The sequence below is a fragment of the Balaenoptera physalus genome (assembly GCF_965194825.1).
Source record: "Balaenoptera physalus genome assembly, chromosome: 12".
NCBI lineage: Eukaryota > Metazoa > Chordata > Mammalia > Artiodactyla > Balaenopteridae > Balaenoptera > Balaenoptera physalus.
Genome location: NC_138897.1, coordinates 73,826,664 through 73,846,073, shown reverse-complemented (window position 1 = coordinate 73,846,073; position 19,410 = coordinate 73,826,664). Strand labels below are relative to the sequence as shown.

The 19,410-nt window shown below is 41.0% G+C and overlaps 1 protein-coding gene across 2 annotated transcripts in view; it reads left to right on the top strand.

The window, feature by feature from the left end:
- Nucleotides 1-19,410, top strand: part of PITPNB (phosphatidylinositol transfer protein beta) — a 61,348-nt gene that overhangs the window by 39,346 nt on the left and 2,592 nt on the right. The window contains exons 8-11 of one of the 2 annotated variants that reach the window (XM_082416385.1): nt 126-203; nt 13,324-13,434; nt 15,247-15,369; nt 18,745-18,830. In XM_082416385.1, coding sequence (XP_082272511.1) covers nt 126-203; nt 13,324-13,434; nt 15,247-15,369; nt 18,745-18,792 — 360 coding nt within the window. In that variant the 3' untranslated portion in view covers nt 18,793-18,830. The remainder of the gene's footprint in view (nt 1-125; nt 204-13,323; nt 13,435-15,246; nt 15,370-18,744; nt 18,831-19,410) is intronic. The other variant, XM_082416384.1, reaches the window with a different exon arrangement.

The following is a 19,410-nucleotide window of genomic DNA, read 5'->3' as shown; positions in this document are numbered from 1 at the left end:
TGCAAAGCACAGTAAGCCCCGTCAGTTTCTGTCATGTGTTTAGTAGCTGCAAAGGGCTGTTCTGGCAAGGTTAAAGAATTTTCTCTGGTTTTCTTCTCTGCTTCTGACTTTGTTTTCCTTTGCAGGACTACAAAGCTGATGAAGACCCAGCGTTATTCCAGTCAGTCAAAACCAAGAGAGGCCCTTTGGGACCCAACTGGAAGGTACTGGATGCTGACCTTTCTGACAGGCAGAGTCTTGGCAACAGAACACTTGACAGGTCCTGAGTCTGGAAGAGCTGGTGACGTTTAAGTGAAAAACAGAAATGGCACAAAAATAGTTTTATTTGCGATAAGGACTCACAGCCAGTTGCAGTTGGCCAGCAAGTCTGCGCTGCATTAACAAACAGAACAGAGCCAGGCTGTCACTTTCAGCATAATGCTATTCTGATAACTCTTAAAAGAGACAAGTGATTTAGTCTTTGGGGATTGTAATGTTCTCTTTTGAGACTTGAAGCAGTACAAAAATCCATGTTAAATGAAGGTTGATAGTTTAAATTTAGTCTTAGTAAAAACTGAACAAGTTCCCCTTCCCTGGTCTCATGTTCCTGGCCTTTTAATAGTTATATTTCGGAAAGCAGGGCACCAGAGAACAATTTTGATGGCAAGTAGTTGTTTTCTATTAAAAAGCACATCCTTACTTTATTCATGGAAGTAAGAAAAGCAATGTTAAGGTAATAATTTAAATTGCTATAGAAATATAATGGATTTTAAAGACATCCGCTAAACTAAATGACAGCCCCTTAGAGAAGGCTTAATGTGTTGATGGCAAGTTATTACAGCTAATTTGACAGGAGAAGAGGAGCATAAAAACCTAAACATGCCCAGAGCAGATTTTCTGCCAACAGGGTTTTACTTGGTAACCAATCTGTTTATGCTGAAGCCAGTCACAGGTCATCGATAAATGATGTCTAGGTGCTAGTTTTTGCTTGCAGATAGGGGATTACTGTAACAGCCCCACAAGAAGAACCCAGTGAGTGGTTCTCCATGGGTGTTGGACTATTTTGGACTGTGTTGCACATCAATTAAAATGAAGAATGAGTCTGACTTTCTTCTATAAGAAATGATTCATAATTATTTTCATATTTGCTCTCTGGATAGAGTTTGGTTCAAGATTCTCTCAGTTTAATGGCCATGACTAGAGACTTTTAATACCCAGAAAGTGATATATGTCACTTAAAAAAAAAATTAAAGAACGAGTTCAGTATGCATGTTCTAAATTTACTCTCATGGATTTAAAAAAAAAAAATTCCCCACCACTTTCAAGATTTCTCACTGTGAACTTTAGAACTCACCCTGAGTCAGAGGAGAAGCCTTTCTCTGAGATTTAACACTGGCCTTAAAAGAGAGTGCTGTGCTAGAGCAGACAGGTGTCTGCTTCTAAGGTTGCCATATCTTCTCAAAGGCCTTCTGGCCCCAATAAGTACCAGCTCTTTAGCTGATGATACTTTTCAGGGAATAGAGGGCCATGAAGTTGAGACTTGGAGGTGGATTAAATATTGAATTTTCTTCAAATTGTCAATTTTTCAGGTATGAGCTTGAAAAGGTGATGCTATATTATGTAGTGGGCTATTGTGTCTGGGTGCACATCTTTCCTGTAGGACCTCCTAACCAGTTTTATAACAGGCAGCAAAGGTAGTTTGACACTATGACTTTTACCTGATTTCCAACCTTTAGGAACTTGGAATATGATTTTTACTGCTTTTTTATTTATGATTTTTACCTTTTTAACTAACATTGCTTTGTCTTTTATTATCCATTAATGGTTACTTAAAATTCTAGAATAGGTTTTGTTTTTAGAAATTGTGAAATTTTGCATTTTTTCAGGTTGCAGTATAGCAAATTATTGCCCCATTTTGTGTGTGTGTGCGTGTGTGTGTGTGTGTGTGTGTGTGTGTGTGTGGTGAGGGGGTTAAACAATAGCGTATTTCTCAGGGAGCGTGCTGGCTGGTAGTGATACCATTCTACCTATTTGCCTGTCGGTTGTTGACTTGAGCCAAAAGATGGTAGGTGCAGCTACTCTCATAAGTTGGGTTACTGTTTAACTGAATTTCAGTGAGTTACTGTGATCTCAGAAATAACTCAGGTAGTCAAGAGTAAGTCAGAGGAGAAGTCTTTCTCTGAGATTTAACACTGGCCTTAAAATCATCGCTTACTGCTGAGATAGAAACTAAAGAGTAAGAAGGATTGACTAGCTGATGATACAACATACAGAAAAACAGGAACCTGTGGACTGACTTGCTCTTATGAGCATCTCCTGCAGCTGTTCAGCAGGCCCTATTTGCCTGGCACCAAAGGGAGCACCAGGGAAGGATAATAGTTGAAGGTTTCTATACTTCTGAAATACGAGAATAGGGAAGAAATACATGGTACTTAAGGCAAAAAGGAAGAAACCCTGTTCTGGACCCAGTCTCCCAGGATCGTATAGAAGAATGCTCCAGTCTGAGTGCTGCCTGGTGGTCTCTCTGCCGCTCCAGAGGCCTTCCATGCCCCTCAGCGGAGACTCACCTTACCAGCACACATTCCAAAGGGTAGTCACAGCTAAGTGCACACCCCGTGATCGCTTTGAAACTTCCCCTTACTTATCCCACAGTGATATTTTCCTTCTGAATCATTGCAGTATTTACTGCTTGTCTGCACCAGACTGGATGAGGGAAAAGAAGCTTTTTTTTGGTGCCAGGCATTATACAAGGTTGTATTTAATCTTCACAACCTTCCTGTGGGGTAAATACAGCTGCTTCACTTTATAGATTAGAAACTTGGCCAGAGAAACATGGATAATAGTTACAGGAGAAGCGTCTGCCATTTCTGTAGCACCTGATTCAGTGCTAGTCACAGAGATGTGTAAGGCATGGAGACATAGCAGATTCTGGCTCTTAATCCAGAGACCCCGGCTCACCAATCTGCACTGTTTTGCCCTCCTGCATCATGGCAGTTGTGTGGCTCTCTTATTCATGGTACTTTCCAGAATGTGATACTTCTCTTAATACCTGTCATACATTTCCAGTGGTCAGGGAATCTGTTAGGTGACAGTGGCACTAAGGGAGATCCATTAAAAACCCGTCGTGAATCTATCACAAGTTGTGACTTAAATAACTTAACCCTAACTCTGAACCTCGGTTTCCACACCTCTAAAATGGAAATGATATTAGTAACTGCCTCAGAAGGTTTGTGTGAGGACTAAATAATGAATGTTATAATCCCAGCAGAGAGGAAGTGCACAATAAATGGTAGCTTTTATCATTGTTGTCATGCTTTTGTATTTGGAAATAAAAATCCTCTTACCATCCATCTCCTGGGGTTAATGAGGTCAGTGAATATGCTACCCTATTGACGACACAGTTATTCCTTTTCTTTGTCTAGTGTCTAGGGTTCCCTTGGTTCTGGTGCCTGGGGATTGTCGAACATGTCCTGGTTCACCTGTCCTTACCCCTCGTGGTTATGAGTGCTTAATGAGTGCTTGACTCGGGTCAGCCATAAAGCAGAGGCCACACAGTTTAGAGAGCCTTTGCTAGCAGGGGATCACGGGATTGCCAGGGAATAGATTTTCATATTACCTGTATGTGTTAGGAGTACAGACTTTTTTTTAGTTTATGATATGATACATACTTTTTTTATTTTTTTAAAACTACAGACCCAGAGGTGCAGACCTTAGTTGTATACGTATTCATTCTCCCTCTAAAAAAAGAATTTTTAAAATCTGAGCACGTGAATTATATTTTGTTATTTAGGGTTCAACACTTGATTAAGTGACTCTGCATAGTAATAGGAGAGTGATTTATAACCTATAAGGATTTTTGCTTCAAGGCAAAATTGTGCATTTCTCATGGATGTAAATGTCTTCTGTGTAGCACCACACATGCGTGTGTGTGTGTGTGTGTGTGCACATGTCCATGTTTTGGTTCATTTTATGTTTCGGGGGTTGTGATGTTGGTATGACTGCCAATACCAATGGTTTATCCATTTGCATGTGGATTCCTTTAGCTCTCCAGTTTGCCTTCTCTGATGAGGTGAGGAGTTGTCATTTTAACCAACTGAAACAACACTTTTGAAGATTATGGCAAGGTCTCATTTTTTTCTTCATTTAATCCAGATGCCTCATGAAGACTTCAGCCTCTATGTCTACATATATATGACAGTTAATAATTAGGCCTATAAAGGTCTTTGTAAGAGGCTTTGCCGAAGCGTCTGCCGAGCCTTACAGTGCTTGACGTGTTTCAGAAGACTCAGTGGTGTCTGAACATTGGGGTATTAGGGGATCAGGTCGAGTAAAGAAGTTGATGCAGAAATTGTGGTGGCTTTTATATTATCTTTTTATATATCTTTATATAAATATTCTCTTTCTAATCATAAAGACACGTGCAGTTTGTCTTCTATGTCAGTTAATTCGATTCTACGCAAAAGCTCCGGCAGTTGGAGCTTGGCCTTGCAGAGCAGTTTGTTGTGCAGTTCACCTGCGCGGTCACGCTTTAGATTCCTTTTGGACTTACCGCGGAGGCCGTTCTGGATTCTCCAAGCTGGTGGAGGGCAGCCATCTCTGGATTATGGGGATGCTGATTTGTATCCTGCTGTGCTACCAAGACTTTCTCTTCTCCCCCCACACCTGTGAAAAGAAGGCAGTTTTGGTTGTCTGTGGCCTAAAGTAAAGATACCACAAGGTTCTGTTGGCTGGGGATGGGAAGAATGGAAGTAGGGGATGAGGGAGAATTTGAAACCCCTCTGTGGAAATCTCTTTGAGGTAGAGACTGGCAGGAAAGCAGCCCAGATCATCCATCCTCGTCCTCCAGAGGCTAATGAGCACTGTCTCTCACTGAGCCGCCTGACGAGGAGGGCTGAGGGCACTCTCCTGTGTCTTCATCTAGACCTGGCTCTGAGTCCAGGAGGGATGTGAAGGCATTTTAAATGTGCTCCCTCCCTGTAATCTCACATTTGAAACCGCATAGTGGGTGGTATAAAGAGGCCTAATAATTAGTTTCTAGTTGACCACACTGTGGCTTATGCATATACTAAAGCAGACCTTAGAACGTGGCTCATTTTTTTTGAGTACTTGGTTTGGCAACTAGGTTTTTAATTCAGTATAAAAAATAGGCATTTTGCCCTTAGTATGTATCAATTATGCAACTCCTAAGAGGACACCAAAAAAGCCGTTCTGTGTCTTCCAGAAGCTAAGTGCCCCAGGAGCGGTACATGATTAGTTCTAGCTTTATCTCGGGTACCGAATGCCTCTGTTCTCGGGCAGAGCCGAAGGACTAGGCGTGGATGGATGGGATGTCTTACTCACGTTCGAGGAGTAATTTGACAGGATGGGCCTCTTGCAGAGTGTCTTCCTGACACTGTCAGGGCCATAAAATTTTCTTCATGAGTTTCACTTGAAGCGTGAATTTGTGATTTCACTTGTACTTGGTGTCACTCCTGGAGTAATTGGACACAAGCATGAAGCACATGTCAAAGTTCTGATTAGTAAAATGGGTGTGAGCTACAAAAATACTAAGTTTGGAGACATGGAAAATGTGACTGATCATTCTCTCACAGGCAGTAAGCTTTACTGTCTATTTTTGTGAAATTAGTTTAACCTACAATTAGTTTAATCTTTTGAACTTTATCCCACATTTACTTCTTCCATTTAACAGTTAGCATTTGCCCAACCAGTTAGGAATCTCCTGCCCTGAACCCTTCCGAGTCCTTTGTTGATGACCTGCTCATGGAACTTGGTGTGTCCTGCGTCAGGGTGGCGGTTCACGGGTTCATACTCCCTTCCTTCCCCCACCTCCTCGTCCCCCCGTCACTCTCCGAACTCTCAGCCGTAGGCTCTGTGTCCGACTCACTTGGTATGTGCAGTGCTGAGCACGGGGTTTGCTCATAGTAGATACTTACAGATACTTAGTAAGTATTCGCTGAATTCAAGTTAACTATCTTAAACGAAATAAAAATCAGTGTTGGACTTGCCATGTACTTACAAAGGATATAATGTCCAGTGTTGGTCTGTCCAAATGGCTACCAAAATCTAAACCAAATTGAGGGAATGGCTGTGAATTGTAGCATCAGGCTTTGCTTGAAATTTCAGTATGCATACTCCACATACATTCTGTAATCTTGTGTTGATATTTACTGATGGGTGCACTGGCAGTAGCCCCAGCAGTGCATTTATTTTTAACTTTCTTAGTGAAATCTGGGTTGGAAACTTAACATGATGAAATCAGCAGCTGAAATTGAGCGTTCAGATTGCCTAAAATTGAAAAATTGAAATATGAAGGGAGCATGAGCCTTATAAAAACTGCTGTGTCCTTGCAAAATATTAACGCTGGTTAGATGTAGCTTATACCTTTTCTGTCTTTATCCCAACACATTTTAAATAGGAAAAAGTGTATGTTCAGTTGACATGTAGGATGAAGCTGTGAGAGGACTACATTTTTAGGAAATGAGTTTGCAGAATGCCTTTGGGTGGTTTTTTTCCCCCTCTTCTGCATTTGTATGTATTTGTTTGTCACAGATACAAGGAACTAGTTCTTGTGGAGAGCATGGGCTGATTGCTCACCATTCCAGTTAAACACCCTGCGTTTTGTTTAGTTACGTTGTGTGGCTTCAGTATACATTACTCTCCCTTAGGCCTCATCCACATACCTCAGAGTAACCTAATATGTGTCGTTAAATTAAAAACATGATTTGAGCTTAGGGGTTTCATTTATAGTTAGAAAAGTGAAATGTAAGGAATTCAGTGACTACACAAACTATTTAAATACAATTTTGGAAACATTTCACGGCGAGCTAGTATTACAGATGAAATTTAAATCGTGTAGAGATGGATGATCACTTTGGGTTCTTCTGTTAGCCCATGACTTTATTTTTTTTATTTTTTTATTTTTTTTGCTGATAATTTTTTTTTTATTTCTCTTGAAAACAGAGTACGGATTAAATAAGGGTATTGGGTTTGTCAGTTTCAGACACTTGGGACTTTTTTTTTCCTGGAGAATGGAGGGAAGGGGGGTTGGGGGAAGGGGCTCTTAATATGTAGGTGCTTCAGGGAGAAGCAAAGCATTTTATCTGTTATTTCCACTGGAGCTGATGCTTGGAGTGGGGGGAGGAGATGAGATCAGTGCATCAGTCACCAGCGCTGTCATCAGTGTTGCCAGAGAGGTCAAGGGCGGACATCATGGAATTTATTTTTTATAGAACTTCTGATTCTTATCTTTTGGTGACCAACCATTCTTTACCTTTTATTTTCAATTTTTTAAAAAATTTTCATGCTATAATCTGTATAAAACTTGTATTTTCATTAGCAGAATAATTTTATTTACTGCTACATTAGGTTAGGAAGTATTAGGTTTGGGCTGGATTGGAATTAGGTGTGAATGATCTGAATTCAGATTTTGCCTTTATTTGCTTTGGGGTTATTTTTTCCAATGATGGAGGAGGAAAGAATCAGAAAACATTTGTATTGTTTAAGGCCAAAGAGGAAACTTTGCTTTGCGCCAGCAGCGAGCCCCCTGAAGGCTGGGCAGACAAGCTGAAACTCCTTTGGGTTCTCTGGATTCTAAAACACTGCTCTGAATGTGGGGTCGCAAATATTTGTCCCATTGAGATTTTTCACATTTTTTAAAGGTTACACATTTTTTCACAGGGATACTTCTGATAACTCTGAAGCTGATAATACTTTACATGTATACCTTGTTTTTGCTTTAGAAGTTTAAGATGAGGAAAAATTAAATGTGGGCTGAACTAAAGTTACGTATTAAAGATCTTAATTCAGCTTTTAGCTTGATTTTGTTTAGCTTTGATTTATGAAACATCAAAAAGAAAAGAAGCAGGAAAATATTTAGATTGTTTATAGTCAAAGATGAAGATTTAAAATAGTACCCAGATAAGTTAGGGCGAAGTAAATCTTTGTCTTAAAATACTCAGCTGAAGGCAAAAACTTTTTTAGAGTCTGTTCTTCAAGTGTGTTAATTTTTTTTCTGATTATAATATAAAATAATACATATTTATGAAGTTTTGAAAATAAAAGTCAGTTGTAGTCTCAGCATTTAATTACCGCTATTTGTTATATTTCTTAATTCACATAGTTTATTTTGCTGTAGATGTTTATATTATACATAGATACCTATTTATATTCGTATTATGATTTTTTTTTTCTTCACATTCTTTGGAAAGATGGTTTTTAATGGCTGTATGCATAGTAGCCGATTGCTTGGAAGAACTATGAGGTATTTCACCAACTCTCTTTCAGTGGGTGTTGAGTTTAGTAAGTCCAAGGTTTCGCTGTTCTGAAAAAATCTACAGTGTTATTTTCTTACCTGATGAATTGGAATACATTTCTGAAAGTGGAATTATCAGGTTAAAGGGTATATGGTATATATAGGATACGAGCAGCTTTAAAACTTTTTAATTACGTAGTGTCAGACCCCACCCCAGAAAGACTATGCCAAAAGGATTCTTTTACCTTTTATTTACCACATGTAGTCAAGTTTACTATTTTCTGTGTCATCATTAAAGAGACTTTTATTTGTTTGTTTGTTTATTTATTTATGGCTGCGTCGGGTCTTCATTTCTGTGCGTGGGCTTTCTCCAGTTGTGGCGAGTGGGGGCTACTCTTTGTTGCGGTGCGTGGGCTTCTCAGTGCGATGGCTTCTCTTGTTGCGGAGCATGGGCTCTAGGTGCGCGGGCTTCAGTAGTTGTAGCACACGGGCTCAGTAGTTGTGGCTCGTGGGCCCTAGAGCGCAGGCCTAGTAGTTGTGGCGCACGGGCTCAGTTGCTCTGTGGCATGTGGGATCCTCCTGGACCAGGGATCGAACCGGCGTCTCCTGCTCTGGCAGGCAGACTCTCAACCACTGCACCACCAGGGAAGTCCCAAGAGAGACTTTTAAAGCTATTTTCTTAATTTAGTCACTAGTTTTAAGACCATAGCACAGATTAAGAGGTGAATTGCATAAGTCATTTTTAGAATTGGGTGAGACCTTAAATATCACATACATATTAATAATAGTAGCTGATGAAAATACATAGCTTCTATGTTCTCATCTTTCTCCCGGGGATCTTTGAGATTATGTTTCTGTAAGTCACCTTCTGTACCTCACACTAGGGCATTGATACTGTGGAGAATTAGGCCAAGAAATAAAGGCAGCAGGCTGTTTGTTCCCTTGTTTATTTTTTTAATTGGTTTACATATTCTTCCCTGCACTTTTTTTTTTTTTTTAATAATTGTAAATTGGATGGAAAACAAAAAGCAAATTGAGACTGAATGTACATTTTAGATCCATGGAAGATAGCTCGGAGAACTGGTTCTTGTTTGTCCCATCACTTAGTTTTTAAACTAAATGCTATAGACCAGTGTTACTTTGTAAATTACCAGTAGTACTTTAATTGGTTTGAGCAGCCTGCCAAAGTCACTAGAAAGAATGTGAGAAACAAACTTGGGTAATTATTGAAGTCACGTGTGTGTGCTTTGTTCTTGGAGCCCCAGTTTGGTATAGGCATGTGTGTATTAAATTTAGCTTACTCTTTAATTAGAACCATGCTTCATCCTGCTGTTTTTATAAAATGGTGGGGAAATTCTGAAGAGTTGGTGTTTTAGAAACACCCAGGGTTTTCATTTAGCACAAGGCGTCCAATGATTTGGAGTTTGAGAACGAAGCTCTCAGTAGCCCGTAATTAATAGGACCTTGGAATGTTCCATCTGGAAGGTATCTTACGACTAATCAGTGGTGCATCAGAGGTTCTCAGTCAAGAGGAAATTTCAGCCTGAGTAGGTGGGCAGGAGGATATTTTGTTAAGCCTAAGCATATTATAGAATAAAATGCAAAATTATAGGAAGTTGTAAGACAAGCCATTGAATGTCAGGGACATGAGCTTACCCGCTGCAGCCCTGGGCCAACCCCGACCCTCACACTCAGCTCCTTCACCCCTGCTTTTAGTGGCACGTCAGTGGAAGATGAAAAGCTCTAGTGGAGCCCAGCCTTTGCTTCTCCTGACAGAGAAGTAAGGCCTGGGGAGGTAAAGGATCCTGCCCACGTTACATGGGAAGTTACTTTGCATAATGGGAACTGCAACCCAAGTCCCCTTACTCCGAGTCTAGCACTACCGTTTGGCAGGTGTACCCCCCAGTTTTAAGTGCCTTATTCTACATACACCTAAATTGTATTTCATGTGAAAGTTTCATGTCAGTGACACTCATTGGATTAGAGAGTACCTCCACTCTGGCTCACTGCTTATTGAAAAAATGATCTGTAAAAGACCAACCTTGTCATTATTTCAACAAGGCTGGGTACTGAGAAGCTCGCTACATCCTGGGGAAGGCTGTGGACTGCTCTTACAGACCCCAGAGCCCAGCTTAAGTGCTGGGTCTGCAGGTCAGGGACGGGAGGGGGAGTTACAAATGTGTGGTTTTAGTCTGGGGCCACAGTGTCCACAGCAGAGGTGTGTCCCTTCTGATAGGGATTGTTGGTACAAGGATAGTGGTTTCATCATTATTTTTATACATAGTCACTCTCCTCTCTACCAGCCACATGTGTGTCCTCTAATACCACCTAGCACAAATTGGATTGTAAATGGTGCCCACTTAATACTTGCTGAATTAAACTTGTTCATAAAGTATGGGTATGTGTGTGTGCGCACATGTGCACACGTACACATCCATGCTGAATTTTCACACTGGTACTCTGTTTAATGGGAAGGAAATTGGAAAACTAGAGCTGAGCTAGCCAAGTCCTTCTGTTGACATAGAACTCACCTACAAAAGGACAGTTTGCTGTATGTAATGTTTGTATTTAAATGCTTGTGGTGTTTCCTCATTGATTTAATCCATGTACCAGGTCATTATTCAGAAGATGAAATGTTATTACAGAAGACATTTTCTGAGAAAAGTTGATCAGTCATGCAGGACTCTACAGAACTTTGAGTCCTATTAATAACACCAAAATAGAATTTTTTCATATATTGTATCATAGAATTCACTTGACATTGGAACATTATTGAGGGTTTGGGGGAAACATGTGGTCTGGTTGCTATGATTGTGTAAATGAAGAATAATCTTGAGGTTTTAGAATAAGACCTAGAAGTTCATCATTTTAAAATTTTATGTACGTGTGGCTGAATGGAAGTAATATTTGTTCACACACAACGAACTTACTGAAAGTGGGGGGTGTGTATGAGTGCAAGCTGACAAGAAGTGATAGTGGCACACAGTGTGACTGACGCCAGCACTGCAATTTGAGTGCTGTGTGAAGCTAAGAACAGTGGTGAAAAGGAAGAACGCTTGTAAAAGGCTGCTTAATCTTTTCACTCTGTAATTTAGTTTTTATAAAAAGGGTCCCTGTAACTTTCTACTCTTTTGAGAAACTTTATTTTAAAATTGTTCTGCAAATTCAAGGTGGTAGGTACAACTCTATGAAAGAATAAGGGAGGGAGAACTCATCTGTATTAAGCTCCGAGTCCCACCAACTAAGCACGGAGCATACTCTGCCTTATTTAGTCTTTACAACAGTCCTGAGACATAGCTTTCGTCTTGGAATTACACCAGAACTGGGGCTGAGAGTTTACTGGATGGCTCTTTCCCTAGACCATACCTGCAGTCCGCCTCTGCCACCTGGGATTCTTTGAACCATACCTGCCTTCCGTGATAAACTGGGAGCTCCAGAGGCAGGTCGATGGCTGCCTTTGCTCTGGGCCCGTCCCAGGCTCTCTCCTCGGTCAGCTCGGGAGCGGATCGGTCTCCCGCATATACCACCTTGGGAGAACAGTGGTGCTGAGTGGGACCATGGTGAAGACACTGATATGTGCGATGAGCTCCTGGTTCACCCCTCCCCCGCCACTCACCCCTCTCCCCCAAGTAAACATGCTAGTATATTGTGCTTACTAGGACAGTAGCCTGCACTAAGTTTCACAGAAATCATCAGCAATACTATAGCTTGCAATCCCCCCCCAACCCGGTTTTTATAATGAAAAATTTCAGAAGCAGCCTTAAAAACCGAAAGAATAGAACAGTAAACACGTCCATCTAGATTGGACAGTTGTTAGCACTTTGCCGTATTTGTTTTTGCCCTCCTCTTCTCCCTCTTCTGCCTCCTCTCCTTCTCTCTACCTATTTATTCATTCATTCATTCATTCATTCATTCTGAACCTAGAAATCCAGAGTAAGTTTTTATACTCTGAGCCTGGGGTGACATGTTTTGAGGATCCAAATTCTAATTGCTTTTTCATGTTTTTATGAAAGTAAATTGCGAACATTTTATTTTGTTTTTTCTGTCCACATAGTCCCCCATCTCTCTCCCTTGCTCTTTTTTTTTTTTTTTTTAAATAGTTTTCCTTTTTTACCCTAACTCTTGATTTGATTCCCTACTACATTTAAACTATGAGGTGTAATCATTTATGGAAGTTAAAGTCTGGATGTATGGGATTTGCCTTCAAATACTTGATAATTATAGATCACTTTTGCTGCTACATCCCTTTACATGGTCCCCCCTTTTGGTTGAAAAATACCTCAGCTAATAAACAGTGCCCCAGACTTCCCTGGTGGTGCAGTGGTTAAGAATCTGCCTGCCAACGCAGGGGACACGGGTTCAAGCCCTGGTCCGGGAAGATCCCACATGCTGTGGAGCAACTAAGCCTGTGCGCCACAACTACTGAGCCTGTGCTCTAGAGCCCGCGAGCCACAACTCCTGAAGCCCACGCACCTAGAGCCCGTGCTCTGCAACAAGAGGAGCCACTGCAGTGAGAAGCCTGTGCACCGCAATGAAGAGTAGCCCCTGCTCACTGCAACTAGAGAAAGCCCGCGCAGCAATGAAGACCCAACGCAGCCAAAAATAAAAAATAAATAAAATAAATAAATTTTTAAAAAAAACAAAAAACAGTGCCCCTCCACTTGCCAGTGTTTGAAGACAAGAAGACGACTAACCTTCCTCATGGTTTTTTTATTGAGGCTCAATAAAATGGATGAGACCTCACCACATCCACGGTGGGATTGCGATAATGGTGTTATGAGAACCTTTACGTATTAAAGGCTCACTATTGATATGATGTGAATTGAATTTGGTGTTTAATGTGAAATACGAATAGTGTAATTTGAGGCGGAGCACTGCACCTATTAAATTGTAGAGCCAGGAAGTAACTTGGTCTGTGGAAGGAGGGTTTGCAGCAGGGGAATACTGCTGCTTTTGCTAAAATGATTTCAAATTTCCAAATACCTGAATTAAACACATATGAGATTGTAATTTTCTTCATGTACGTCTGTGATGATGTTACCCAACAGTCAATTTTAAGTCACGATTGCCCATTTTCAATTTTCCTCATGCAGAAGGAGCTGGCAAGCAACCCTGACTGTCCTCAGATGTGTGCCTATAAGCTGGTGACCATCAAATTCAAGTGGTGGGGACTGCAAAGCAAAGTAGAAAACTTCATTCAGAAGGTAAAGTCTGTTCAGAGGGTGGTGACTTACATTTAGGTTAAGAGTTGAAGTAGCTATTAATGGTATATTTTCTCTTTTGCCACTTTTTCCTTCTCGTTTAGGTGAAATTATTGCCCCTCTGTAATTCCTCTCTGCCCTCCTTTTTCTGCCTACAAACAGCAAAAACAGATGCCAGCAGAGGTTTTAAGGGGCTTTCTTTGGAGAAAAGCATAGTGGTTTTTGGTGCAAAGTGCTTTCCTGATGGTTTGCCCAGCTCTTCTGTAGAGCGCCCTTTCCACATCCAGCATGTCTCCAAGGGGACCTGGGGTCCTGGCACTGGCTGGAGGGAGAGGCCACGCCTTGATGTTGGGGCTCCTCTGTCCCAGCTCGGCTGATAGCCCCTGCACACAGGTCTCTCCTGACACACACCTTCTGTGCATTGTGCACTTTCCACCTTCTGGTGGGATGTCTTCTTCAGAGATCCTCACTGAGAATAGTTACGCTGAACCTAGGGTGACATAATCTGAGGATCCAAATTCTAATTACTTTTTTATGTCTTCTTTATTCAACTGAAAGTAACACAAGTATTTTGATGTAGAAAGAGGGGAGAATTGCAGTTGCATAGAAACACGTGGTTGTAAACATGTGAGGAACATGGAAAGTTTCTTTGGTATGTAATTTTCCTATAGGGTGAATAGCTCATTCCATTATCATTATATAGAGGCCCCTGTTATATCTCTGAACTTCCCACAACTAGTTGCATCTGAGTTTCACTGTAACTTTTCTACTTTTAAACTGTAACTGCTCTAACATTTTTTTAAAAAAAGGATCTTATACACATAGCTGATTCACTTTGTTATACAGCAGAAACTAACACAACATTGTGAAGCAATTATACTCCAATAAAGATGTTTAAAAAAAAAAAAAGATCTTAAAGTGCTGGAAACTTTCATTATTCTTGGGCCTGCTTGCCGTTGGCCACAGTAGGCACTCTGTAAATATTGGCTTCTTTTCTTCCTCTTGGATCAGAGTAATAGATTAACAATCCAGTTCTGATAAATAGAAGGTACACATGTAATTGATGAAGTCCATCCTGTTCATGGAAAAAAAAATTTAAGTCGATTGTCCAAACGTACTATTCACTGTTCATTGCACTTTTCTCGCTTCTTGGGAAAGTGTAGTAAAACTTAAATAATCCAGCAATTAAAACCACTAATTATATATGTTAAAGCCACTAAATATATATATATGTGTGTGTGTGTGTGTGTGTGTATGTGTGTGTATATATATATATACACACACATACACACACACACCTAGTAACAATAGAGCAGAAAAATTAATGGAGAGTATATAAGAATTCTTAATAAAACATTTTATTCTAAAGAACCTGGGACTCTCTTCTTTAAGTACATGTTGTATTCTACCTCACCATATTTCTTTGAATTGCAGAGAAGTTAAGAATGACAGTGTATGGTTTTATAGCAGAAGAAATCAAGTTGACCTTTAGTCACTGACATTAGAAAAAGGTAAAAGTAAGTCGGGTCCAGCAGGAGTTCGTGTTGGATCAGAATGCCCACCACATTTGTTTTCAGTTTCTGGTAAATCATTCTGCCTTTGCAAGGAGGATTGTTTCACATTTCAAAGGGAGATTTTTCTTTTTACTTTGTTTTACAAAATGTTAATAGGATGGAATTAAGATTTTCACTAATTGAAATAGTGGTCTTTTCAAACCAAGAATATGTAGATTTCATGGGTTAATTGGGGCATATAAAGTTAATATGTTATTAGAGTTTTGCCGTCTTATAATCATTTTCTTCTTTGTTTTAAAAGCAAGAAAAAAGGATATTTACAAACTTTCATCGCCAGCTTTTTTGTTGGATTGACAAGTGGATTGATCTGACAATGGAAGACATTAGGAGAATGGAAGATGAAACTCAGAAAGAACTAGAAACAGTAAGACTTCCCATTCTGGGGAAATTCTCTAATTTCCCCTTTCTAAAACTGTGTGCTTAATAAGTATAGACTTACAATTAGGAAAAGTGTTATTGAAAGCCATTTCTTAATCTCTATATCCTCATCAAAATCCAGTTTCTTAGACACTAATATCCTTTTATTCCGATTTCTCTTTTGTTGAGCATCTTTCGTGAAAGTAAACTAGAACTTTGTTGATCCAGAATTTGTTACGTGTAAAATGTTCAGCAGTCTTGTATTCTTTTTCATGCATTGGTTGTCCATGCTGGTGCCTGGTTCGCAGTCCTTTTAGGCATTCACTTTATCAGGCCAAGTTGCCTTTGTCATTTTGTTATCGCAGTAAGTTATTAATGCTAGCACAGTAAGTCCTAGTTCCCTATTCTGTAGATAAGATAAGGCTAGTAGTATTGTCATTGATTGCAGAAGTGCCTCCTCCCATCCCACAACTAGCAGTATCTCCTTATTTCTTACAAGCTTTAGGCAGAAATTCAGGTGATCCTTGGGCTGGAGGTCTGTGTGCCATTTCTCAAAGTTAAGCCCACCCCAGCTCCTCCTGCACCAGAGCGCCGGCCCTGCAGCTCAAGAGCACCCCCTTTCTCCCAGAGTGGGTTCTTCCCCGACTTACTCTTGCATGCGTCTGGTTTTGCTTTTGCTCTGGGCTGCGCTTCTTTTCAGTTGGAAGTAAGGCCCCACGGGGGAAGTGAACCTGAGGAATGTCCAGGGTAGGCTGTGGTTTCCATGCAGGCATCCAGAGTCCTGCCAGCAGTCCCAGTTTGGGAAGCCCCGTGGGCGGGCGCGAGTGTTTGACGAACGCCTGTGTGTGAGGCAGGAACTCCATTTAATCACAGGAGAATGGCAACAAATCAGGTTCTTTGGCACAGAAGGAAATCTATTTGTCTGGCACATAGCATTGTAAAGAATCTGTGTTTAAAATTGCTTACTTTTGGTGATTACAGCAGATCTGCTTCTAATTAGCTTTATACAAACCTTCTGAGAGGACTAGGACATATTTTCTTTATAAGGCAATAAAATGTTTTAACCTTATCTTATACATAAAGTAAACTTTAAGCAGCCTCCAACTTATGAATGGATTTTGTTCCAAAAGTTTTTAAGTTCAATTTTTGAGATTTGGAACATGTTTTCCCATAGTGACAACATTATAAATTGGGATTTGGTTTGCAGGCCAGACAACAGAGGCCTCTCTGACCTCAATTTCTCATACTAATAGTATGGCTCTGAGTTCTAGATCTTGGGAGTAAGGTGATAGGATGGCAAGCATGGAAGACCATCCCTTACACCCTTATTTTTAGGCTGGCCCCAGGCAAAATATTTAAACGGACAAGAGTAAGTCGTGGGTACTTGCTACCTTCCTTCCAATGCCTCTCTCCCACTTTTGTCTTCCCTTTCTCAAGAGTCAGGTTCCCTTCTCTGAGAAGCACCCCTCACCACCACCCAGTCTTAGTCCCTTTCCTCCTGCCTTGCCTGGTTTTGCTCCTTCCAGGTGCTCCAGGCTCCAGTAATAGCTGCCACCTCTGCCTCCAACCCCTCCGAGCAGCCGGTGTCAGCTGAACATGAAAAAGAAAGCAGCAGGATTACACACTCGTTCTCACTAAGCTTATGGTACAGCCTTGGCATCTCCAGAAAACGATTTGCCAACACCAAGACGAAAGAGAAAATGGACTTATATTTATTGATTCGAACTCTCAGGAAGGAGGCTTTCATTTGGTTTTGATTTCTATGCTGAAGGCCCGTCCATAGCACCAGGAAGAGTGGTGATGGCTGAAGGGTAACGAGTGGAGCCCTCCCTGGTTTGGGCTCTGGACCCCTCGGACCAAACTTGGCCGAGGCCTTGTCTTCCCCCAGGGGAGTGCTTACTTCCCTCACAAGTTTTTAGTCTCAAGGTGCCTGAACACAGCGCCAACAGGAGAGCCCTGACAGGAGGTGGTGACTCTGGCTGCCACCTGTGGCAGAGGGCCTGCAGGCTCAGCTGCTTCTCCGTGCACATCTGTTACTTGTGAGTTGGGAATCGCACTTGAAAAGAAGGTGTAAGAAGTGTTACACAGAAGCCCAGTTTATTAGAAAGCATCATTATTGTATCCACATGGCTTAAACTGACAAATTCCCTCATAAAGTTGGTAGAAACCTGTCATTGGTTCAGGGTTGGGAATCCATGGCAGTTTCTTTGTTAAATATTTCAAAAATACTTCAAGTCAAGCTGCAGGGTTAACTGCTGACCGTCTTAGTGTTAAGTCCCATTGACTTCGTTCTAGGTCGTTGGGGGGCTTTTCCACGTCCCGCTGCTGCTCTGGGTCCTCACCGTTGGTCTGTGAGCATCTCAGTCTGGGCAGCCTCATGCCCACAGGCCAGAATGCCTACCCAGAAAACACCTGCCTCCTGAAGAGGCTTAACGTTTTCAAGTCCTCTTCCCCACGGAGGAATTTCCCCTTTTCTTGAGGTCCTGTTTCCCTGACACCTGATGATAGAATTTGATGTGTTATATAATTCTTTTCTTAATTCTCAAATATCTGAAGAATTGGATTTCTTTCAGATGGGTTTTGGCCCTGGAGAGAAGGCGTAGCATCTCGAGAGGTTAGGCATGAGAGGAATGCCCCTGCCTGTAATCCTGCAGAGGAATACTGGGGTTAGGCCCAGCAACTGAAGGAGTACTTAGGGCAACGTTATGCCTGTTCTCAACTGGACCTTCCGGAGGGGTCGGGGGAGGGGGGAAGGGTTGAGCTTCAGAAATGTGTTTTATTACATGTGTTTCTTTTCTGTCCATTCTTTTAATTTTCTCATTGAGTTGTCTCTAGGCCGTTGTTGTGAATGCCTGTCCTTTCTGATGCCTGTCCTTGTGTCCGTTGTTTCTTATACATTGTTCCTGTGCTCGCTTGTTCTTCCTTTCGTCCTCCCTCTTTTTAATAAACTTCCTGTAAAGAACTCCTTTGAGGGACACTGGTCTCAGAAGCCAGAGGTGGCCACACCTCATGGCTTCCTGTCTGGTCCAGGGACTATGAAAAGGTGAACCAGACCATCGGGGCATTTTCTCACACTGTATTAGTGAACAGTTCATTTACCCTGGCTATCTTTGATAATTTCACATCATCAGTCTGCAGGCTTTTGTTTCCTAGATTCGAGAATAGATACATTTTTTGTGCTGTGGTAAGAAAAGCCTTTTGCAAGATTTACTTTAGATCAAGGTAACTAGAAGGGCCTCGGAACTTCATTTTTAATGTGGATATGCTTGTAAATAGGCAGCGGTCACTTCACAATCTTTTCTAGATCTTTTTTCTCCCCTTGCTTACTAACCCAATTTAGAGTCTGTGATTTCAGCAGCTCATGATTTTATTTTACGTTTAGATGCGTAAGAAGGGTTCCGTCCGAGGCACGTCGGCTGCTGATGTCTAGATGAGTCCCCTGTAGGGTCAGAGACAATATCAAACTGTGTAAGTGAAGACCTGGGTAAAAAGAATGTTTAAAAACCAATACCTTTTTGGTAATGGGTAGTTAACTTGCTGAGTGGAGACAACATATTAAGTATGGTTTAATTTTTAGAATGTAAGAGGTATATATTTCAGACATTGACAGTGAACACCTGAGTTATTATTCTGTAAGAATTCTATCTGTGGAAGAGGTTGAATTTAGTGATCCTAAATTAGTTCTTAGTGTTACGGGTTAGAATCCAGCTGCCAAGTATACTTACTCATCATGCAGCACTGTCCTAGAAACCAGCTGAGTTTTCATCGATAGCCAGTTAATTGACCTATTTCTCACTAGGACCGTTTGTGGTTAGTAAGGAAATATGTAAAAGCATTTAAAGTCAAAGATCCTTCATCCCATGCCATAAGGGCCAATCTCAGTAATTCATTTTAGTTGACATTTTTTTGAATATCAGGAAGTCTCCCTTCATGTTGACTTTTCAGTTATCTTTACATTTAGCTTTAATATGTGTAAATACACGCTTTTTGTTTACAGTGTAAAATATTTCGATGGTCTTATTTCTTTCACACAGATTTATATGCCTAG